A 25,410-nucleotide genomic window follows, 5' to 3' on the forward strand; every position below is an offset into this window, starting at 1 on the left:
TATAGGTGGTGTGAGGAACAGCGACGGCTTGGGGAGAAGAGAGGAGGGGGCGTGTAAAAAGCAACCTCACCTACTTGACAGTCTGGCCAAATCAATGTCACTAAATATATATAATAGTACTGAAATGTACACATGATCTCATTATGTGTATGGTTCAGATTCTTTCCTCCATTCCTCCCTCCTTTGCTTCCTTTCTTCCTTCCTAATGCCTGGGACACCCACAGAACATCAATGGAAGAACTACACTAAACTATACAAACAGAAACTAATGTCACGGTCACTATCTTCTTCACAGGAACACTCAACCTTAGATCAAATACATGTCTCAATTACATCTTTCATTTAAAAGTGAACCTCTCCTACTGGCATACTACCTCAAATAGCATCAAAGCAAAGTGAAACGCAGGCAGCATTTAACAACGCTGGTAACCATGGAAACATATCATTAAAGAATATATAAACAGGAATGAATAATTAGATGAGAAATTCATTTCTACATTTATCTTTTTCCAAGACCCAGGAAAAGAAGCTCTCTTTTACCTATCATCTCAATTTGGACACTTCCTCTTTAGCCTGTCTTATAACTGAAAAATATGAGAATTCATAAAATGAGAATCTTAATATTGCCTATTAATGGACAAATCTCTTTGTAGGCAAGTGACTAAAACTGATTGCAATGCCCATTGTGGTCTAGACGTAAAACTGAATGCAGGAAGGAATCCTGAGGCAGCCAAAGAGTTTGCTTTGGGCATGGGAAGTGGGCAGGAAAATCTGACTTACATCATGGTGAGAAGAGGAGAGCAGTTAACCTTTAAAAAGAGGAAGTACAGGCTGCCTCACTTACTAGAGGCTTCTATATCGTGGCACAGAGGGGAGAATCTGGGGCTTAGGGATTTTTTCTGCGCAGGTACTCTGACACTCTACCTTTGCACCTAGCAAAGCGCTAGATAAACTCTAAGGTAGGCTAAGTTGGTCATGAATTTAAAAGTTTATAAATGGCCTTAAAAACCATCTAGCTCAGGGTTGTGTGTCAGAATCACTTCGTTGGGGGGCAGTAGACAAAGACAGTTTTTGGAACCTCACCCAACTCTGGGAATCTAATATTTTAAATATTTTCCCAAGTGATTTTGATGCAGTTGGTCACTAGACCAGTGTTTGAGAACCACTGACCTAGGCCAACTTTGTCATCAAACAGTAGCAGAAACTAAAGTCCAGAGCAGGGGCGCCTGGGTGGCACAGTGGTTAAGCATCTGCTTTCGGCTCAGGGCGTGATCCCGGCGTTATGGGATCGAGCCCCACATCAGGCTCCTCCCCTATTAGCCTGCTTCTTCCTCTCCCACTCCCCCTGCTTGTGTTCCCTCTCTCTCTGGCTGTCTCTATCTCTATCTCTGTTGAATAAATAAATAACATCTTTAAAAAAAAAAAAAAGTCCAGAGCAGTTGTGGTAAACCAGCAGATTGAGTTAATGGTCTCAATTTCCCCCCTCCCTATAACAATATCACATCCATGCCTTTGTCATGGCTTTTCAGTGAACAGAAGAATTTTAACCCGTGTCCTGGGCCTTGATTATATACGGCTTGATTTGTCTAATGGAATATTAAACAGCATGGTATGAGCAGAGACTTGAAATGTGCATATATAGTTTTGCTTTCTCTCTTAGAATTCTTCACTTTGCCATAAGATAAACAGACATCAGGTAGCCATTGGTCAAAGGAGGATGAGAGACATGTGTATCATTCTTGAGCTTCTCTGCAACTTGGAGCTAAGCCTTGTCAAGGCCATCCAAGACCAGCCTAGATCAGCCAAATCATGACTGATAAGCCAATCTGCTTATTATTTTGATAAGCCACTGAATTTAAGAGTGATTTTTTACATATCCAGATTGTAGCAGTGGCTGACTAATACAGAAATGAAGTGACCTATCCAAAACTGAATTGTAGCATTGGAACTAGAAGGTACAGCTTGTCAATCTTAGGCCTGATTTCTTTCTACTGCTCTATAGTGTCTGTTTTCTTTTGTTTTCTTTCCTTTCTGAGTTAAGTACATATATCCACTACCTCCCTAGAGTCCCTCTGCTCAGCCTACATTCCCTATATTCAGAACATTCTGTCACCTTTCCTTATCAGGGCTTACCTTTCCTTCCATCTTATTCCTTCAGGATTCTGCTTTTATGTTTCCAAAGGGACTAAGAAGTCTCAAAATAATTTTCCCAGTTGTGTTGAGGAGTCACCCGTTAATGAGTTAAACACTTACAGATAAAATTTCTTCGGCATAGGATGTGGGATTGATAAGAGACTCAGTGCCAAATGGTGGGAATTTAAGCATGACACATGACAGTTGATAGGAAAAATATTTTTAGGTGAGTGAGTTTGGTGCTTCTTAAATTATATCTAAACTAAATACAATAAAGTTTGGGTTACTTTCAGACACTCCTTGTCCAAATATTTTATAAACTGTATGCCCAATGGGGCCAAATAAATAAATAAATCGATTATAAACAAAGGCCATTAGGAGAAATGCTCATTCGGCATTTTTATTTTGCTCCTTTTTGTGGAAACATTTTTCACATGGAAGCAAATCTTTAGAGAGAACACATTTTTCTTCTCCAGAATATGTAGGTGTTTTGTTAAAATAATAAAAAAATTTCTGATTCTTTGACCTTACTTTGCCTGTAATTTCATGTTGAAGATTTTATTTTTATTCTGAGGTTGAGATATCATAAATCTGTATCATGTAAATGACTAATATTGGGATAATTTTGCAATATCAGGAAGAAAAACAAAGAACTGGAGTGAAAAAGTTAGTCTCCATTATCGATATAAGGGATCAAATAACATTCAGTGCTAAGTTATCTGTATCATTCTCTGGTTAGGGCAGAGAAATCCATTAGCTTGCTGCTGTCTTGATTGCTATGTTTGAAAGAAGCAGCTAATAGATAAGACCTTAGAATTTGCATGGAGACATCATGAGCACAGAAACCCATGAGACAAAAGACTATGGGAAATCTGTAACCTTTTCCAAATACTCTGATAAATTCCAAACTCAACTAAAGCACTGAGTTGTACACATTTGTGAAGTTAAAACAAACACACACACACACACACACACACACACACACATACACACATATATACACACACACAGAAATACTTGTTGAATTTATATAAACACATGTTTGCTTAAATTTGTTTAAATAACAAAAAACTATTCCAAAATATTCTTGACATTATTGGTTTGAGTTTCATGTAAAATAGTATTTAATTTGGTTAATTGAATTTAACAAATATGTATTGAATTCCTGTTTGCAATGCATTTCGATAGTACTGTGGAAGAAAAACAGATTAAGAAGTGGTGTCTAATTTAAGTACCAGATGTTTTTCTTGTTAATAAATATTTTGTGCTAGAATAAGTGTTTCTTGAAGACAGGACAATATCTATTTTGTTCACTGCTGTATTTCTAATGCATAGCATAGTGCCTAACACACAGTCACTAATAATTGATCAATAAATTTTTCCTGAATGAGTATGAATGACAAATACAATTTGAAACTAAAGAAGAAAAGTACCCACTAATTTAAGAGTAGTCTGCATACACTGGATTGGAAAGGTTTCACATTTGAATGACTATAGTGCAGTTTAAGGAGGAACTATATGACATGAACGCTCTGGGTATTTGTTTTTGCTTTGAGTTTTGGAAGCGACAAATGTCTCCCATTAGGCCCAATACCAAAAAGAAAAAGAGCTGTTGAAAAGAGAAGGAGTACACAAGAGACTTAATCTGTGGTCTGTTGAACCCCTGAATGCCATGCAAGGGCTTTAGGGCCCACAGACTGTGCACTATCTTCCTCAAGCATATGGTAGGGGAAAATCTTTTGTATCTCAGTGCAGCCAGTTCCTGATTTTGTCCTTTGAGAGTAGACTAATTTCACCAAAGAAAAATTGCTTGTTGGTGAGCCCTCTTTGGAAGCCATTTAGGCCATTGATATCTTTAAGATGGTGAACATGCAATGCCAAGTACGAGTTGAATTGGATGGGAAGTCTTGGTATTCTCTGCACAGATGGAGGATCTGTGAAGTTGGCACTGCCTCAGCCTTTGCTGCTTCACTAAGGAAAGATGCTCCACATGTCAGGCTTTCTACAGGGGCCTGTGTTGGTGTCAACAGCCCCTCCAACAATCCCAAAAGAGGTCTTCCAATTGCTGTGAAAGTCTTCAACTTCCTCAGAGCCAAGAGCTCAAATCAGTGCCTTTTCAGTAGATCTTTGTCAAGATACAAGAACACACCATGAGGCTCTTTCTTAATAGAGCAGTTTGTTGGCAATTCAGAGAAGAAATTTAGAAGTGATTTAGTTTGATTAAGTCTTGAAAATTTTTTAAGAGAAAGGAAAACTCCTTCTTAGAACAGATTGATAGTGAGAAGTTCATTCCAGGACTAGCTTTATAATGGCTGATATCTTAGTCACATAAATGAAGCAATTCTTTTGATAAAAATGCTGAATTTACTTTTAGAGGTGCTGCTGAAAATCTATGAGCTTTTTTCTTTCTTTCTTTCTTTTTTTTTGGTCAAGCTGCTACTCTAAATGAGGTTGCTGGAGTCAAATAACAATATAAGTTTTCTAATACTGGAGATGAGACTGAGTTACTGGGAGTTTCTAGGGACAAAAATCAACAGACACTTGGCAAATGGCTTTATCTTTTATGAAGATCACTTTTTGTTCAGATGGCTTTAAAATTGAAACAAATTGCTGATATAGATAACTTTGATGATATAGACTTAACAAAGATAATCTCATTGACTTGAGAACAAAGGAAGTGATGTAATGTGAATTTTGGTTATTGTTGATGCCTGCCTATCCGTATGAGATCTTGTGAGCTACAGGAGCTCTGATTCCGTTTGCTGTTAAAAAACTGTGAATCAGGGTTGTACCTCTTATTGCTATTAAAACGAAACATTGACATTGATGGGATGTCAAATATATTTCAATTTCTTATTCCAGAAAAATTGCATAACCTTTCGTAAGAGTGATAAAACTATAATTCTTTGTATTCTATGTGTAGGAGTTCCAATGCAATGAGATAAATAGTAAGCCCATTTTTGTGTGTGTGTATATATTTATGAGTATTATTTCTAGGTGGATGCTTGTAAATGCAATCAGATTCTTGGTGGGCTTTGTGACTCAAAAAAGAAAGAAAGAAATTTAAAAAAGAACAATTAAGGTGAAGAGTGAGCTGATCAAGCAGCTTGCCCCTGTTTAGTGGGGCTCCTTTGCACTTGTTTTGTGGGACTTCTGCAGCAAAATTAGCTGTTATCATCTTTTCTCACTCCATTTTGCTGAGCAGTGCAGACCGGAGTTGCTTCTGTTACTCACACTGCAGGAGAGAAAGCCACACACCAGACAATCCATGTGGCTGACAGCATGGCTGAAAGGGAAGGTGGGAAACCAGGAAAGGGAAACAGGAGTGGAGGTCATTTGTTTCCCGATGCTATTAAATCCAGCCCTGGATCTAAGGGGAAGGGGGCTTAGGAGGTGGACTATAGTTTACTGTAAAAATCTTCTTGAAATAATATTATTACTTTAGGAGCAATGTATAAATACAGAGTGGTCACTGCTTCAAAATAGCTAATTCTAAGCCTGATTAGGAATTTTCCGTTGTGTTAATTAGCTCAGAATTGTGATGAGGTCTTAAGGTGTTTGAGAAAAGGAGAGTGGCTGGTGATAGGAGACTGGGTATCAGGTTGCAGAAGCATGCATGCAAGTACAGTTGTGACAAGTTATCTCCAGCCCTCTCTAGCTCTGAAGAGGTGATGCTATTATGAATAACATGTGCAAACACTTTTATTCAGAGTGATATACTCCAGTGTGAGCTGTCATGTAGTGCAGAGTTTTATGCCTTTTTTTCTTGCTGGGTTGATGATATGAAAACTGTTCCTAATACAATTGAAAAGTGTTCTTGAGCTTACCAAAGTAAAGGTCCATTCTTTTGTATCCAAGAATTTGTATGAGTATGTGTAGACTGGCTCTCAAATTTTTACATCCCCCAATTTTCCATTTCTGGTTTAAGACCTCTAAGAAGAACAACTGACCAGAGTGATAGGTAATTTATGTGGTTGGAAGGAAGATGTACAATAACTTCATCACATACAAAGGTAGTATTTAAGCCTTAATGGATGTCTAAGAATGTATATGCAGGTACAGTTTCTAGTCTGTGATGTTTGGGGGCATTCATATATTCAACATTCTTAAGTTCAATTGCCATGGTAGATTGGGTGGTAGAGCATCACTGTCTTTAAAGATGGCATGGACTAGGTACTCTCTGGCAATGTCTAAAAGCCCCTTTTGATTTAGGACAGAACAAATTTTAAGGAGGAAGATATATACATTTAAATGAAGACCAGGGAGGGGTGCCTGGGTGGCTCAGTCCTTAAGCGGCTGCCTTTGGCCCAGGGCGTGATTCCAGGGTCCTGAGATTGAGCGCCTCATCGGGCTCACTGCTCTGCTGGGAGCCTGCTTCTTCCTCTCCCACTCCCCCTGCTTGTGTTCCCTCTCTCACTGGCTGTCTCTCTCTGTCAAATAAATAAATAAACAAAATCTTTAAAAAAAAAATGAAGATCAGGGAGAAGCAGGCTAGCCTAAGGAAGTATGTAACTGGTGAGACTGGTGTGGTGTGCTAATGTTGCGGCTAGTTAGAGGGGTTTAGTTTATAGAATTTATCTGCAGGATGAAATTTCTAATTATGTTACTTCTTTTTATCTTAATGTGTGACATCATTTTTGGATGTGCTTAAAATATTAGATTTCAGTGCTAAAATGAACTTTAAGAATAGAGCTTCTCAAAAACTTTCTGCTAGTCATTTCTTATTTTCTAGTTGAAGTTCCTCTAGAGACTAATTTGCCTTAGGTTAGATAACTATTTGGTGTTAGATCTTGGGCCGAATCAGACCTGACTTCCAAACGAGGGCTCTTTTCCAATATGCCAAGTTGCTTCAAATTAAAAGAGGAAAAGAATAACTCAACACCCCCAAAATGAATAATCCAATTAAAAATGGGCAGAAGACATGAATAGACATTTTCCCAAAGAAGACATACAGATGGCCAACAGACATATGAAAAGATGCTCAATATCACTTATTGTCAGAAAACGCAAATCAAAGCTACAATGAGATATCACCTCACACCTGTCAGAATGGCTAAAATCAATAACACGAGAAGCAAAAGGTGTTGGTGAGAATGTGGAAAAAGGGGAACCCTTTTGCACTGTTGGTGGGAATGCAAACTGGTGTAGCCACTGTAGAAAACAGTATGGAGTTTCTTAAAAAAATTAAAAATAAAACTGTGCTATGATCCAACAATCACACTAGATACTTACTACCCAAAGAATACAAAAATACTGATTCAAAGGGATACATGCACCCCAATGATTATAGCAGCATTATCTACAATAGCCAAATTATGGAAACAGCCCAAGTGTCCGCTGACTGATTAAAGGATAAAAAAGAGGTGGTACATATATACAATGGAATATTATTCAGCCATAAAATAATAAAATCTTGCCATTTGCAATGACATGGATGGAACTAGAGAGTATAATGCCAAGCAAAATAAGTCATTCAAAGACAAATACTATAGAATTTCACTCATATGTGGAATTCAAGAAACAAAACAAACAAGCAAAGAAAAAAAAGAGAGAAAGAGAGAGGCAAACCAAGAACCATACTCAAATATAGAGAATACACTGATGGCTACCAGAAGGGAGGTGGGTGGGGACATGGGTTAAATAGGTGATGGGGATTAAAAAATAATAAAAAAATAAAGAGAAAAAGAGAGTACAAAGAGAAATATGTTTTTCTTATCTTTTATTAATACAGAAGAGTTAAATAATAGTATTTGTTTTCCTCCTTTTTGTATAGCAAACATGCATGTATTGGTAAATGGAGATTATTTACCTACTTTGAGGTAAATAAGAATGGGGATATTAGTGTTATTTGAAAGCTAAAGGAAAGAGAAAAAAAATTATTTACAGTAAATCTTAACCAGTTGCACCAACACTGGATCTATTTTTTCCTAGTTTGATGTAGAAAACACAGTAAATACTCAATATTTATTTGTTTAGTGAATGAATAAATTAAATCAAACATTCATTTGGGACCTATTATATGCCAAGCTTGCTGAATATTATATCTAATCCTTGAGATTCAATTCCTTTCCCACTTCTCTCCAAAAGCTTCTGAAATCCTTTAATAAAAAGTCTTCCTTTATTGTATCTATAGCTCATATTATTTGCTTTTTTTTTTACATCTAGCAATTCTTTACAACTATTTAATTACATAACTATAAGTGACTGCTACTACTTTGCATGTTCCAGATTCCCTTAGGAAAGTTTTAAACTTATCATCAAATTAATAAATTTTTTTGAGATTAAAATTTTGTTCACTAGAAGGTCAATTTTTTTTTTCAAATAATCACAGGTCTCAAGTATAGTAGGACTAATGCAAACATTTATTTTTTTATTGTAGGTAAATTGAGCTCCAAATATTTAGATGGAACCATATAAGTTATTGAGCTTTTTATATGATAAACTTAGTACTTTACTGTCTAATAAAGATAACACATGATATAAAGACAGAAAACTGGGGGCCAAGACACAGTAGTGAAAATATGGGAAAAATCAGGAAGCATCAAAAGATTATTGATGATTATTTATCAGTTTCATATTTGTGTTTTAGCAGATCTTATTCTAGTTGGTTTGAAAGGTTCATATTAAACTAAATTAAATCATCTTGAAGCATGAGGAATAAAAGGCCCCACACAGTCCGGAGAGGAGAAGATATGAAGGAGGCACTTGGCTTTTGTAATTTATTTTCAAATATTTGAAAAAAATTTTATTTGGAAATGGGTTTCCTTTTGGTCCCTGTTGCCCTACTGGGAACATCTGGATTGAAGTTCTAAGGTAGTAGAAATTTACTTTACATGAGGAAAACAGTTTAATAATTCGCAAATTGGATGTTGTTTCTTGGAGTTAAATGAGCTTTTCATTTTCAATCTATTTCAGCAGAAAGTTAGTGACAATTTGCTGAGAGCAGATAGGAAATGAACAGACTTGTGTATTGTGAAGGAGAGTGAACCCAGTAAATTCTAAATTCTCTTTGTAATTCTAAGAAATTATGACTCTCTTATTGAGATCTAATTGACCTTTGATATGACTTATTGCTGCCATTTTGAATAATAAATGAGAAAAAAAGATCTGCAGTTTGTTTTAGTTAGGTGTTCCAAACACTAAATATTACCCAACAAATACAACTGATCTTTGCATTCTTTCTTTATATGTAATTAGTATTACTCCTAGCGTATGCTTTTACAGGTCTTAGATCAAGAAGAATCTATGAAAATACAATGCTCGTATTTTAAAGGACCATGTCATTATAGCAGCACGCTTGGGAAAATAGTTCCTGGGATGTCTAAAATTTATATTGGGTTATAAAACTGAAGTATGGGCCAAGGGCTAACAATCTTGAATTCTGCCCTTAAAATTAGTCACAGAAAATCTACTTCATTATAAATACATTATTACTGAGTAGTGTCCTTCTGATTGATATGGCCAGAGCTATCTTTTTCAGCAGTCTTTTAAGCACCAGTCCTTCATTTTGGTTCTAAAAATGAGATGGACTCCTCCTCCCTCATTGGGACATCAATTTTTACCTGCCAATACAGTTTGATGAGCTTGCTTATACACTGTTCACTTCCTCCACAGAGCCAGAACATGTAGTCAGCAATCATGGCGCTCCTAAGAACAAGGACAATTAAAAACAAAACAAAACAAAACACGAATTTATAGGGCAGAAGGAAAACCATACAGGTAGTATATATATATACTGAGGAAGAAGATTTTGTAATATATAAATTTGACTAGTTTAATACTAAGCAAAGCCCAGGCACATTTTAGACTGTAGAAAGTAGGGTTGTTTTTGTTTTCTGTTGTTTTTCTTTTAATCTAAACTAAAACTTTAAGAGAGGCAGCCAGCCATTTGTCTTCTAGATGTTTTTTTCTGCTTGTACAGTATAAGAATACTTGAAGACTATGAAGGAATGCATTGTTCTGGTTGGCCCTTATTAAGCTTCAGAACGTTTATAGAGCAACACATATTTTATGGACTCTAAAATGCCTTCAAACCTAGCATAGCATATAGAGCTAACTATTGTACTGCTATTTAAGCATATCTGACTTCACCTGAATTAAAGATTATTCACCTCTGATTAAATTGGCCTCCTTAAAAGTAAAAATAAAAAATTTCCAGGGGCTCCGGAGCCGTCGGAGGGAGCCGGAGCGCTTCTCCTGAGTTGACGATCGCTCAGTGGTGGCCTAACATGCAGAAGTGAGTGAGTGATGAAAAGCAGCAGAGCTGATGGGTCATGAAGACGTAAGTGCATTTGAAGGCTCTCACACCCTTTACTCCAGGGAGTTAAGATGGCGGAGGAGTAGGAGACACCGTTTTCAGCCGGTCCCCTGAGTCGAGCTGGATAGGTACCAGACCAGCCTAAACAACCACGGAACCAGCCTGAGACGCAGGAAGATGCATCTAGATCTCTACAAATGAACATCTCCAGCGCTGAGTATTGAGGTACAAAGCGGGGAGCCATGAAACCGCGCACAGATATCGGAAGATAAACGGAAGGGGGAGGGAGCCGCCGCGATTGGGCGCCGGGAGGCGGCAGCCACTTGCACGGGGGAGCGGGCGGGCTCGTGGTCGGCACCCGCAAAACAGCAGACTGAGACCGTGAGCCAGGTGCGCGCGCGCCGCCAGGCATCTGCGGAACACCGGAATCCCGGTGCGTTCACTGGATCCAGACTGAGACCGGGAGCTTCCGGAGCGCCCGTGGGGCGGCTGGCGGCGTTAGAAACACAAAGGGCAGAGACGCGCCGGCCCTGGAAGTGAGGGCTGGGATGCCGGGTGTGGGGCGCACATCCCGGGACGCTGCAGGGTTGATTAGCACCAACAGTAGCAGAGTTAAAGTGGCCAGAACATTAGTAGAGAACGGGCCGCAATCTCTCTGTTCTGTGACAGAGGCTGAAATTCGGCCGCTGCTGCTCTGACTCTCAGAAGAGGCACAGCAGACCGCCAGGGAAAGCCGCCAGAGAACAAAAGCCTGGAAATACCGGCTCAGAGAGCGCCCATCCCCATCCCCCCTCGCAGGGGACGCGGAGACTCTACCCAAACAGGGCTGCCTGAGTATCGGCGCGGCAGGCCCCTCCCCCAGAACACAGAAGGCAGGCTGAAAAATCAAGAAGCCCACAACCCGGGCGCCTGGGTGGCGCAGTCATTGAGCGCCTGTCTTCGGCTTAGGGCGTGATCCCGGCGTTCCGGAAAGGAGTCTTTCATCGGGCTCCTCCGCTGGGAGCTTGCTTCTTCCTCTCCCACTCCCCTGCTTCTGTTCCCTCTCTCGCTGGTTGGCTGCCACATAAATAAATAAATAAAATCTTTAAAGAAGAAGCCCACATCCCTAAGATCCCTATAAAACAAGGGGAACGGCCTGGGACCCAGTCAATAATTTGGGCTCTGGACAACCCCGCAACCTTTCCTCATCAGAATGACAAGAAGGAGAAGCCCCCCCCAGCAAAGAAAAGACAGTGAGTCTGTGGCCTCTGCCACAGAAATAATGGACATGGATGTAACCAAATTATCAGAAATGGAATTCAGAGTAACGATGGTCAAAATGATGAGTAGAATTGAAAAAACTATTAACGAAAAGGTTACTGAGAATATAGAATCCCTAAGGACAGAAATGAGAACGAATCTGACAGAAATTAAAAATTCTATGAGCCAAATGCAGGCAAAACTAGAGGCTCTGACGGCCAGGGTCGCAGAAGCAGAGGAACGGGTTAGTGAATTGGAGGATGGGTTAATAGAGGAAAAAATGAAAATAGAAGATGGTCTTAAAAAAATCCATGCCCACGAATGTAGGTTACGGGAGATTACTGACTCAATGAAACGATCCAATATTAGAATCATCGGCATCCCCGAGGGGGTGGAGAAAAACAGAGGTCTAGAAGAGATATTTGAACAAATTGTAGCTGAAAACTTCCCTAATCTAGCGAGGGAAACAAACATTCGTGTCCAAGAGGCAGAGAGGACCCCTCCCAAGCTCAACCATGACAAACCTACGCCACGTCACGTCATAGTGCAATTCGCAAATATTAGATGCAAGGATACAGTATTGAAAGCAGCCAGGGCAAAGAAATTTCTCACGTACCAAGGCAAAGGCATCAGAATTACGTCAGACCTGTCTACACAGACCTGGAATGAGAGAAAGGGTTGGGGGAGCATATTTAGAGCTCTTTCAGAGAAAAACATGCAGCCAAGGATCCTTTATCCAGCAAGGCTGTCATTCAGAATTGATGGAGAAATAAAGACATTTCAGAATCGCCAGTCACTAACCAATTTTGTAACCATGAAACCAGCCCTACAGGAGATATTACGGGGGGTTCTATAAAAGTAAAAAGGCCCCAAGAGTGATACAGATCAGAAAGTCACAGCCAATACAAACAAAGACTTTACTGGCAACATGGCATTATTAAAATCATATCTCTCAGTACTCAGTCTTAATGTGAATGGCTTACATTCTCCCATAAAACGCCACAGGGTTGCAGATTGGATAAAAAGAAATGACCCATCCATTTGCTGTCTACAAGAGACTCATTTCGAACCCAAAGATGCATTCAGACTGAGAGTAAGAGAATGGAGTACCATCTTTCACGCAAATGGACCTCAAAAGAAAGCTGGGGTAGCAATTCTCATATCAGATAAATTGGATTTTAAACTACAGACTATAGTTAGAGATGCAGAAGGGCACTATATTATTCTTAAGGGAAGTATTCAACAAGTGGATATGACAATTATAAATATATATGCCCCCAACAGGGGAGCAGCAAGATACACAAGCCAACTCTTAACCAGAATAAAGAGACATATACATAAAAATACATTAATAGTAGGGGACCTCAACACTCCACTATCAGAAATAGACAGAACACCCTGGCAAAAACTAAGGAAAGAATCAAAGGCTTTGAATGCCATACTCGACAAGTTGGACCTCATAGATATATATAGAACACTACACCCCAGAACCAAAGAATACTCATTCTATTCTAATGCCCATGGAACATTCTCAAGAATAGACCATGTTCTGGGACACAAAACAGGTCTCAACCGATACCAAAAGATTGAAATTATCCCCTGCATATTCTCAGACCACAATGCTCTGAAATTGGAACTCAACCACAAGGAAAAATTTGGAAGAAACTCAGACACTTGGAGACTAAGAACCATCCTGCTCAGGAATGACTCGATAAACCAGGAAATCAAAAATCAAATTAAACAATTTATGGAGACCAATGAGAATGAAAATACAACAGTCCAAAACCTATGCTATGCTGCAAAGGCAGTCCTAAGGGGGAAATACATAGCCATCCAAGCCTCACTCAAAAGAATAGAAAAATCTAAAATGCAGTTTTTATATTCTCACCTCAAGAAGCTGGAACGGCAACAGAGGGACAGGCCTAATCCACGCACGAGGAAGCAGTTGACCAAAATTAGAGCTGAAATCAATCAAGCAGAAACCAGAAGTACAGTAGAGCAGATCAACAAGACAAGAAGCTGGTTCTTGGAGAGAATCAATAAAATTGACAGACCACTGGCAAGACTTATCCAAAAGAAAAGAGAAAGGACCCAGATTATTAAAATTATGAATGAAAAAGGAGAGGTCACGACGAGCACCATTGAAATTAGAAGGATTATTAGAAATTTTTATCAACAGCTATATGCCAATAAACTAAGCAATCTGGAAGAGATGGAATCCTTCCTGGAAACCTATAAACTACCGAGATTGAAACCGGAAGAAATTGATTCCTTAAACAGGCCAATTAATTATGAAGAAATTGAGTCAGTGATAAACAACCTTCCATTAACAAAACTCCAGGCCCGGACGGTTTTCCTGGGGAATTCTACCAAACATTCAAAGAAGAAATAATACCTATTCTCCTAAAGCTATTTCAAAAAATAGAAACAGAAGGAAAGCTACCAAACTCATTCTATGAGGCCAATATTACCTTGATCCCCAAACCAGGCAAAGATCCCCTCAAAAAGGAGAATTACAGACCGATTTCCCTAATGAATATGGACGCCAAAATCCTCAACAAGATACTTGCTAATAGAATCCAACAGTACATTAAAAGGATTATCCATCACGATCAAGTGGGATTCATACCTGGGATGCAAGCGTGGTTCAATATTTGCAAATCAATCAGCGTGACACATCATATCAACAAGAAAAGACTCAGGAACCATATGATCCTCTCAATCGATGCCGAAAAAGCATTTGACAAAATACAGCATCCTTTCCTGATTAAAACCCTTCAGAGTGTAGGAATAGAAGGTACATTTCTCAATCTCATAAAAGCCATCTACGAAAAGCCTACTGCAAATATTATTCTCAATGGGGAAAAGCTGGAAGCCTTTCCCTTAAGATCAGGAACTCGACAAGGATGCCCACTCTCGCCACTATTATTCAACATAGTACTAGAAGTCCTTGCAACAGCAATCAGACGACAAAAAGGGATCAAAGGTATTCAAATCGGCAAAGAAGAAGTCAAAATGTCTCTCTTTGCAGATGACATGATACTCTATATGGAAAACCCAAAAGAAGCCACTCCCAAACTATTAGAAGTTATAGAGCAATTCAGTAACGTGGCGGGATACAAAATCAATGCTCAGAAATCAGTTGCATTTCTATACACGAATAACGAGACCGAAGAAAGAGAAATTAGGGAATCCATCCCATTTACAATAGCACCAAAAACCATACGTTACCTTGGAATTAACTTAACCAGAGACGTAAAGGACCTATATTCTAGAAACTATAAATCACTCTTGAAAGACATTGAGGAAGACATAAAAAGATGGAAAGATATTCCATGCTCATGGATCGGAAGAATTAACATAGTTAAAATGTCCATGCTACCCAGAGCAATCTACACTTTCAATGCTATCCCAATCAAAATACCGAGGACATTTTTCAAAGAACTGGAACAAACAGTCCTTAAATTTGTAGGAAACAGAAAAGGCCCCGAATCTCCAAGGAACTGTTGAAAAGGAAAAACAAAGCTGGGGGCATCACAATGCCGGATTTCGAGCTGTACTACAAAGGTGTGATCACAAAGACAGCATGGTACTGGCACAAAAACAGACACATAGACCAATGGAACAGAATAGGGAGCCCAGAAATGGACCCTCGGCTCTTTGGGCAACTAATATTTGATAAAGCAGGAAAAAATATCCGGTGGGAAAAAGACAGTCTCTTCAATAAATGGTGCTGGGAAAATTGGACAGCTACATGCAAGAGAATGAAACTTGACCACTATCTCACACCATACACAAAAATAAACTCCAAATGGATGAAAGACCTCGATGTGAGACAGGAATCCATCAAAATTCTAGAGGAGAACATAGGCAACAACCTCTACGACATCGGCCAAAGCAACCTTTTTCATGACACATCCCCAAAGGCAAGAGAAACAAAAGATAAAATGAATTTATGGGACTTCATCAAGATTAAAAGTTTCTGCACAGCCAAGGAAACAGTCAGAAAAACTAAGAGTCAGCCCACGGAATGGGAGAATATATTTGCAAATGACACTACAGATAAAGGACTGGTATCCAAGATCTACAAAGAACTTCTCAAACTCAATACACGAGAAACAAATAAACAAATCAAAAAATGGGCAGAAGATATGAACAGACACTTTTCCAATGAAGACATACAAATGGCTAACAGACACATGAAAAATGTTCAAAATCATTAGCCATCAAGGAAATTCAAATCAAAACCACACTGAGATACCACCTTACGCCAGTTAGAATGGCAAAAATAGACAAGGCAAGAAACAACAATTGTTGGAGAGGATGTGGAGAAAGGGGATCCTACATTGCTGGTGGGAATGCAAGTTGGTACAGCCACTCTGGAAAACAGTGTGGAGGTCCCTTAAAAAGTTAAAAATTGAGCTACCCTATGATCCAGCCATTGCACTACTGGGTATTTACCCCAAAGATACAGACGTAGTGAAGAGAAGGGCCATATGCACCCCAATGTTCATAGCAGCAATGTCCACAATAGCTAAATCGTGGAAGGAGCTGAGATGCCCTTCAACAGATGACTGGATTAAGAAGTTGTGGTCCATATATACAATGGAATATTACTCCGCTATCAGAAAGAACGAGTTCTCAACATTTGCTACAACATGGACGGCACTGGAGGAGATAATGCTAAGTGAAATAAGTCAAGCAGAGAAAGACAACTATCATATGATTTCTCTCATCTATGGAACATAAGAACTAGGATGATCAGTAGGGGAAGAAAGGGATAAAGAAAGGGGGGGGTAATCAGAAGGGGGAATGAAGCATGAGAGACTATGGACTATGAGAAACAAACTGAGGACTTTAGAGGGGAGGGGGGCGGGGGAATGGGATAGACCGGTGATGGGTAGTAAGGAGGGCACGTATTGCATGGTGCACTGGGTGTTATACACAACTAATGAATCATCGAGCCTTACATCAGAAACCGGGGATGTACTGTATGGTGACTAACATAATATAATAAAAAAATCATTAAAAAAAAAAAATTTCCAGGGGCGCCTGGGTGGCACAGCGGTTAAGCGTCTGCCTTCGGCTCAGGGCGTGATCTGGCGTTGTGGGATCGAGCCCCACATCAGGCTCCTCTGCTATGAGCCTGCTTCTTCCTCTCCCACTCCCTCTGCTTGTGTTCCCTCTCTTGCTGGCTGTCTCTATCTCTGTCAAATAAATAAATAAAATCTTTAAAAAAAAAAATTCCAATTCGACAAACACTCCTCTCCCCAACTTCTGTGTTTAATTGAATTGGTTTTAGTATCTAGTGTGTACAACCACTGAATTAGTCTTATTAAGCTGAGAGGATATTAAAAACTATTGTGCAACTGATATTAATTCATTGCTTACCACCCTTTGGAAAAACAGTTTACTTTTATGACTGTTTCTGCTAGGACTCTCTATTTCTTTTCTCCAGAGATTCCAAATCCAATTAAATGTGACTAGAAGTAATTCCAAATTGTCACGTTAGCCAATTAAACATATAATAATCCTGCGTACCTAATCACTAGTACCAAAAGTTTATTTATTTAAGTAGAGCTATCACGGTGTACCCCTGAATGTTTTTCTTATCTTTGCCTGCAGTTACGTGTTGTTTCTTGACATCATTGTAAATTGAATTAGAAGTTTTCCTTCCCTAAATATAGGTTGTCTAAGGCACAGCAGCTATAAACTTACTATGGTACTCTGTTGGAAGAATTAAAATGTTTAGGTTCTTGCTCAGGACAGACAAAAATTAGGACTTTAAAAAATAACAATGGAACAAAATACCACCATTTGGAGGGTTATTCAGCTCAACATATTTTTTTTACACATGTGGTATTGGAAAAGAGCAGTCCACTGACATTTCAAAATAAATGACAATAATTTAGGAATAACAAATCTTTTAAGAACCCTTTTATATTTTTCAAAGCCCGAGTTTACTGATAAGATAAAGTGAGCTAGGAAGTTTTGATGTTGTGTGAATATGTAAGAAGTAGAAAAAAAGTTACAAAAATTACAGACAAGAGGGGACAAAAGTGAATATCAAAATTCGCACTTGATAGAAACACTTGGAAAAATTCTCCTCTAATGACTACCTAAAAAGGAAGTACACTTAGGTACCTGTCACCTAATAGAAATTCGTTTAATAAATTCTGAATTTAGGAAATCAATGAAAAATGTAAAAAATCTCACTCTCAAAGACAGCACATACATATTTATAGAAGTTGGGTACTCTTAGGTGACGACTCGATTCTGCACTGATTCCTCCTTCGTTACCATTAGGATATGTAGATATATGGCTCAACAAACATTGTCTAATGAGAGGACCAGCCATTAGTTAAACCAGCAGTGGGTAAAATTTTCCTGTAAAGGGTCAGATAGTAAATATTTTAAGCTTTGTGGGCCATGTGGTAACTTTGCCTTGTGGAAGGACCTATGGACAATAACTAAACCAATGAGTGGGGTTGTGTCCCATAAGACTTTATTTCCGAAAATATATGGTAACCCTGGATTTGGTATAGTTTGCCTAACTCTAAGATAAATTAGGAGGTTGAGCAACAGGTGGCAGGCATTGATATAACCGTCAGTCAACAGTTAGGTATCAGTTTCTATGTATTCTGGCCACAGTCTCCCTTAAATATTTCAGTCTACTGTTTTCTCTTTGGGGACAATGTTTACATTGTACTAAGATTATTGTGCAGAGTTCAAGAAAGAAACTTCACAATTTTGAAACCTGCAACAAATGTAAAAGATGATCCTGGATCATAAGCACAGTGGCTTGAGTAAAGTAAAAGCTAAATTGATAGTTTCTATCATGTTAGTGATTGTCATTCTTAGATTGGAACAATTCTGAGGGAAAAAGAGAGACCATGACAGTGGGTTTCTAGAGCTTTCCCACATTTTTAATGCTTTTGGTGGTTTGGTTTTGAGTTCACCATTGTAAAACCAGAAGTTTTTGTATTTTTATTAATGTTTTCTAAAAGTTGCTCTTTCTGTAATGATGTGTTGTCAAATTGCTACATTCTTAAAAATGATTTTATTACACCTGGGGGCTCAAGTCTTTTTCCAAAGGAATGTATCTCCAAATTTATATTGAAACAAGTGAAGAATTAAGATTCATTGAAATTTATTACTTGACCTCAGCGAAGCACGATTACTATAATAGTAAAAAGATACAAGTATTAAATAACAAAGTATGGTTTCAGAAAGCTACATGTTTGCTAATATATTTTTCATAAGTATAACTTATTTCTCTTAATGTTAGAACACAATTTATATTGTAGTTGCTTCAACCCCATTTTCTTCCCAGTGGAAGTGGCAGTTATGTTTTCACCAGCCACTTTTCTTTGTCTGCTCCCCTATCACAGCTCTGCCCTACAGCTTAGCCTTTATAAATCAGTATAAAATTCAGTGGAAGAACGTGAAAAGAGCATGGAAAAAACATTATACCATGCACTATTTGTGAGGCAAGAGACAGGGGTTTTTCATCATGCTGAATTTATAAAGGGCAAAGATAATTAATTAATCAACTCAGAGCATCTTCAAGGAGTCAAGTACGTTGTGGGATCCTGGTTCTGGCAGACTCATTTGATGAACCGAATATGAACAGTAACCATCATTCTTCCTACTTTCCTTTAGGTATCTCTCTTTACCTTTAGACCAATCTCCTGGAGGCTAGTCAGTGTGATTCAATGTTGCTTCTAAATGTCTTTGTTTCATTGTCACTGTTCTATTCAACTTACTTTCATTAATCTACTGAATATTGTAGCTGCACTGGAACTGGAAGATCATGTTAGTCAACCCCTTTTAAGTGACAGTGGGTGGCTTCATATCTGTCCCTTTTGAGCCTTTACTAGTGCTAAGCACCAGGTTAAGCATTTTACATAGCAGAGTGTGAACCCGATCCGTTCACCCAGCCACACTTCCGCATCAGATCTCATCCTACCCATGGAACTGCTCCAGTAATTCATTCTCTCTCTCTCTCTCTCATTTCTTTTCTTTTCTTTTTCATTTTCTTCTTTTCTCCTGGAGCTCTTCTACCAGCACACAGAAATGCTGTTGTTTCTGCCATCTTAAAACAAAACATCCCCAAAGCCTCTCTTGATCCGCTGCCTTTCCAGTTGTCATCTTAATTCTTTCCTTCTACACAAACAACAAACAAACAACAACGAACCCACAGAAACTCCTTGAAAAAGCTGTGTGTACTCCCTATCGCTAGTTTCTCTCTTCCTGCTCTCTCCTAACTCACTCCAGCAAGGCTCTCATTCCTACTACTTCACTGAAACTGCTCTTGTCAATGCTACTAGCGGCTTCCATGCTGCTAAAACAATGGTTTAATTCTCAGTCTTCATTTTGCACGCACTCTCGGGTGCAAGTGATGCAACTGCTTGTTCCCTCTTCCAGTTTATATTTTCCCACTTGGGTTCCACAACTCGGCTCTTTCTGGTTTCCCTCTATCTTCCTGGTTGCTCTTTTCAGTCTCCTTTTCTGGTATCTTCTCATCTCCCTGGATTTCTACCATAAGGGCACAATGCTTGGACCCCTTCTCTTTCCTTCTATATGCAATCCCTTGGTGATCTCACCAGTTTTGTGGTTTTAAATACAGTCTGTGGTTTGACAAACCTTACATTTATATCCTGAACTTAAACCTCTTTTTGGATCTCGAGACTTGTAGAAATTGTCTTCTTCACATTTCTACTTGGATACCCAATAGGTATTCCAAACTTAATATTTCTATACCTGAGACTCTAACCCTCCTTACTTTCCCTCCCCCAAGCTCTAATAGTCTTTCACCATCCATCCAGTTTCTCAGGCAAAAAAAATTAAAATTAGTGCTCCTGAGCAGATCACTACTGTGTTTAAAACTGCAAAGGCTTCTTATCTCACTCATAATAAAAACCAGTTTTTTTTTAAAGATTTTATTTATTTATTTGACAGAGATAGAGACAGCCAGCGAGAGAGGGAACACAAGCAGGGGGAGTGGGAGAGGAAGAAGCAGGCTCCCAGCAGAGGAGCCCGATGTGGGGCTCGATCCCATAACGCCGGGATCACGCCCTGAGCCGAAGGCAGACACTTTAACGACTGAGCCACCCAGGCGCCCCTAAAAACCAGTTTTTAAAATGGCATTTGAACCCCCTGTCATCTGGTCTCTGATCTCATTTCCGATTTACTCTGCTCCAGACAAGCTGTCTACTCTGCAGTTGCTCAAAAAGAACAGGTACGCTATTGCCTCTGGGATTTTCTTTCTGGGATATTCTTTCTCTAGACGCCCCCTGACTTTCTTGTTAATCAACTTTAGGTCTTTATCAGATGTTATTTTCTCAGTGAGGACTACTCTGACCATATTCCAATACTATCCATACCAAAGCCTAAAATATTTACTCTCTGGGTCTTTCCTGGAATGCAAGCTTCCTGGGGGCCCAGAGTTTTGTCTGTTTCATTCACTGCTCTATACCCAGTGCCTACAACAGTGTTGGTGTGGTAGTCACACAATAAATATTTGTTGAGTTTATGACCACACATTCTCTAATTTTTTTAAGTCAAAAAAATTAAATTCTTGTTACAAAAACCTGAGGGCTATAAAGTTATGTCGCTTACTAAGATTCTACCAGAAGGAGTCTGGCCCTGGATTACCTCACTGCTCATATTTAACAGTGCTTTTGTTCTGGAGGTGGCATGGGAATGGAATGACAGGGTGGGCTTGCCCAATGTAAAATCCAACATTTAGCTCACATGAGAGTTTAATAAATGCTAATGGATGCTGATGTAATTTTTACATAAACTAGAGGAAAGGTACCAGGAAGCACATTAGCCTATTGTGTTGTATCGAAAATTATTTTCTAACGTGATGCCTTCAGTCATGTGTCAACAACTGTGGTTTCCCTGCAAGCATACTATACTCTTCTTTTGATATGATATTTGAGGTCATTTTAGAAAAGTATTTCTGAAGTCACATTTAATTTACTTAATACATCTGTTAAGTGTAAAAGGGTCAAAATCTGGCTTTTAAATATATATGTATCTAAAATAAAAGATTTTTGTGTCATAACTCAGCTTATCCTGAATCAAGTCCCATTCCTACAGAACAGCAAATACGCAATACAAGAATTTGAACATCTTATTACAAGATAGGTACCAGTTTTGCTTTTCAAATTAATACCGTACAAGGATCACAATGTCTAAGCATTTTCATGCCAGGCGATTTTACATATTGATTATTTCTAAACAGACTGCAGTTCTAAGGGTATGAGAGTATACTGTGGGTGATTCTCAAGACCTACGTTCATATTCACAATCTGTAACATTTCTACTCAGCGTGGCCACTTGGTGGTGTAAAACAATAAGATATGGGTAAACAAAAGAAAACCACAGCACACAATCAGCTGTGTGTTCTCATAGAGATGGCTGGCTGGAACCTTGAAAAGTCATTCGTTCATCACCTTGCCTTTAGGCAGGATCACACTTAAACCTTTCAAATGAGACTGATGAGAATCTATTCGGTTTTAAAGACCTCCACAGAAGGACATTGCTCTGCTTTCCTCACTGATTCCTTAGTTTCACAGCCATAAATAGCATCTTCTGCAGTTTGTCTGCTGGTTTCGGTTCTTCCTTCAGGGTTAATGCAACCTAACTAGACCTCATCCTCGGAATAGCGGTTCTATGTATCCTCAGAAAAATTTATTAATCTCTCTTCCCTAGGTTAATTAATTAATTCCAGTTGTTTTAATCTTTCTCCATGGGTCCCCTTTGCTTGACATTAGTCAGTTTCATGATTGTCTTTTCAACTTAAGTTTTAAGTTCCTCTCTTTCTTTCTTTCTTTCTTTCTTTCTTTCTTTCTTTCTTTCTTTCTTTCTTTCTTTCTTTCTTTCTTTCTTCTTTCATCTACACTGGGAAATTGACCTCTCTCAAGAGTCTAAGGAGAATCTTATGGTGTTTGTATGCAGCTATTTCATTTATGTAACTGGTATAGACACTTCTTGGGTGTCTATTAGATAGTTCTAACTAAAGAATCCTTCCCTATTATCAACATACTTAGGAGGTTGTTTCCTTTCTCCTGTACTAAAAAAACTAAAGAACATATGTATAGTCATGCTATTAATTTAGATTGATTAATATTGATTAAAATGTATATTGCTTTTGAATACATATATACACTAATATTGAAGAGATTATATTCTGATTAGGAGGAGAATCAAACTATCAAATCCACTCAAGCAAGCAAATGCACACGCATACACACACACACACACACACACACAAACACACACACGAAGCTTCCCTTTGCAGGCTCACGTATTTTCCACACAGCAATCAGCCATAGTGATCTTTAAGAACTGTGTAATTATAAAATACCTCAAATAGAATACAGCCTCCTTCTGTGCTCTACTACTCTTGTGATAGGCTGCCCTTGTTTTCTTCTTCAACGACATATTCTATCACCCTCTAGTCAAGTGTGGCTTATTCAGTTGCTCAAAGCAAATATTAATTTTCCTGCCTTGTGGCATTTGTGTATTAGGTTCCTCCTACCTGGAATCTATTCCTTCCATTTTTAAAAAAGATTTTATTTAACTATTTATCAGAGAGGAAGAGAGCACAGGCAGAGGGAGAAGCCGGCAGAGGGAGAAGCCGGCAGAGGGAGAAGCAGGCTCCCCACTGAGCAGGGAGCCCGATGAGGGCCTTGATCCCAAGACCCTGGAATCGTGACCTGAGCTGAAGGGAGATGGTCAACCAACTGAGCCTCCCAGTCATCCCTATTCTTTCCATTTTTTTACCTGGGTGCTTCTTCTATGTTAGCTTAAACATTGGTGACCTCTTCAATGAGGCCTTCTCTGACCACTCTGTGTAAATAAGTTCTGCTTTACCATCCCTCAACCACAACCTTTTTCCCGGATAAGTCTCACATTTTGTAATTACTAGTCAGTTTACCTATTACCTTCTTTTCCTAGACTTGTACTGACCAATAGAGTAACCACTAGCCATATGTGGCTATTTATATTTAAAAGAATTAAAATTTAAATTTAAAATCCCATTCTCAGGTATGTAAGGCACATTTCAGGTGCTCAATAGCCACACATGGCTAGTGGCTACTATGTTGACTGACACAGAACATCTCCAGCAACACTGGGAGTTTAGTGGCAACACTGCTATGGACTGTAAGCCATGGTGCCTGCCATTACAGTGCCTCATACAATACCTGGTAAATAGCAGGTGCTTGTGATGGTTGGTTGATTTTATGTGTCAACTTAACTGAACCACAGGGTGCCCAGGTGTTTGATTGAAAATGATGTCTGTGAGAATGTTTCTGGCTGAGATTAACATTTGAATCTGTACACTGAGTAAAGTAGATTGGAACACAAGCAGGGGGAGTGGGAGAGGAAGAAGCAGGCTCCCAGTGGAGCAGGGAGCCTGATGCGGGGCTCGATCCCAGGACTCTGGGATCATGCCCTGAGCCGAAGGCAGACGCTTAACGACTGAGCCACCCAGGCGCCCCAGAATTTGCTTTCTGATTGTTGTTGATTTGGGACATCAGTCTTCAATTGCCTTTGGACTTGAACTTGAATTAGAACTCCCACCATCAGCTCCCAGGTTCTCAGGCCTTTGGCCTCAGACTGGAACCAAACCTCTGGCTTTCCTGAATCTCCAGCTTGCCAAACTACAGATTTTAGGACTTCTCAGGCTCCATAATTGCATGAGCCAATTCCATATATTTATACCCCCTCTTGGTTCTGTTTCTCTGGAGAACCTTGACTAATACAGTGCTCAATAATTTATATCGTTTGCACTTTGCTCTGGTTATCCTTTCCCCCCACTCCAGTACCCCTAGTTATTTGGTTTTCATCAGGAGTTTCAGCCCTTATGGTGTTCTGAGTTCACGTATTTCAGAGGTTGATGAGTGCTGAAGAAGTTATACTTTGGTCTCTCTACCTTTGTAACAAGTCTGCCTCTGTGCCTAACTGCCTAATTCTAATAGCTGAAAGTTGTCCCTGACACCAAGTCTCTACCTTTTCAGACCAAATCTAGTTAATGTGTTTCTGCCTTGACTGTAACTCCAGATTTTGATTCTACTGTGTTTCTAGCCATGCTTGCTCCTGCAAGATTGCCCAGCAATGCATAGTAGTTTTTTTTTGAGTTCACTGCCTGCCTCTAGTCTGAAATTTCAAATAATGCCTGTCTCTAAATTCTCAATTGATAAAAACAAAAAACAATAATAGTATTACTATTGCTATTTGTAACAGCAACCAATATTTATAGAGTGTTTACCATACACATAGTAAGTGCTTTTACATTTCATTTAATTCTTGAGACCAAGCTATGAAATGAGGAAAGTGAGGTTCCTTAAATTGAGGAGGCTAATTTCCAAAAAGTTGACAGCAGGGTCAGGATTCAATCAGATATATTTGTCATCAAATGTTGGTTTCTTAACCATGGTTCTGTACTATTTCCATGCTGTCATTCTTTTTCTGTGCATCTTTTACAAGACTCTATTATCTTTTGTTGGACTTCCCTGGTGCTAATTTCTTGCCAACCTGTTGACCACTGGTACACTCTATAAAAACCATATTCTTGTGGTTAATTAAGTGTGTGTGTGTGGGGGGGTGGTTATTATTGCCTATCAATGCCTGGTCCTCCCCCCCATTGTCATCCCATGCTTGTCTCACTAGCAGTCATGTCTTCATGTTAGTTCTGGCTTATTAAACTGACATAGTCAACTTCCCTTTCCTGGCAATGTCAAGAGATGTGTTATTACTTTTATACA

General features: G+C 39.0%; 1 protein-coding gene across 1 annotated transcript in view; it reads right to left on the reverse strand.

Annotated features, from left to right (window-relative positions):
* The window catches only part of SPATA16 (spermatogenesis associated 16), a 224,322-nt gene that overhangs the window by 69,794 nt on the left and 129,118 nt on the right, over positions 1-25,410 (reverse strand). Inside the window, 1 exon segment of the mRNA XM_048215147.1 lies at positions 9,696-9,780. Within this exon segment, the coding sequence (XP_048071104.1) occupies positions 9,696-9,780 (85 nt within the window).

This window comes from Ursus arctos, unplaced genomic scaffold (genome assembly GCF_023065955.2).
Source record: "Ursus arctos isolate Adak ecotype North America unplaced genomic scaffold, UrsArc2.0 scaffold_4, whole genome shotgun sequence".
NCBI lineage: Eukaryota > Metazoa > Chordata > Mammalia > Carnivora > Ursidae > Ursus > Ursus arctos.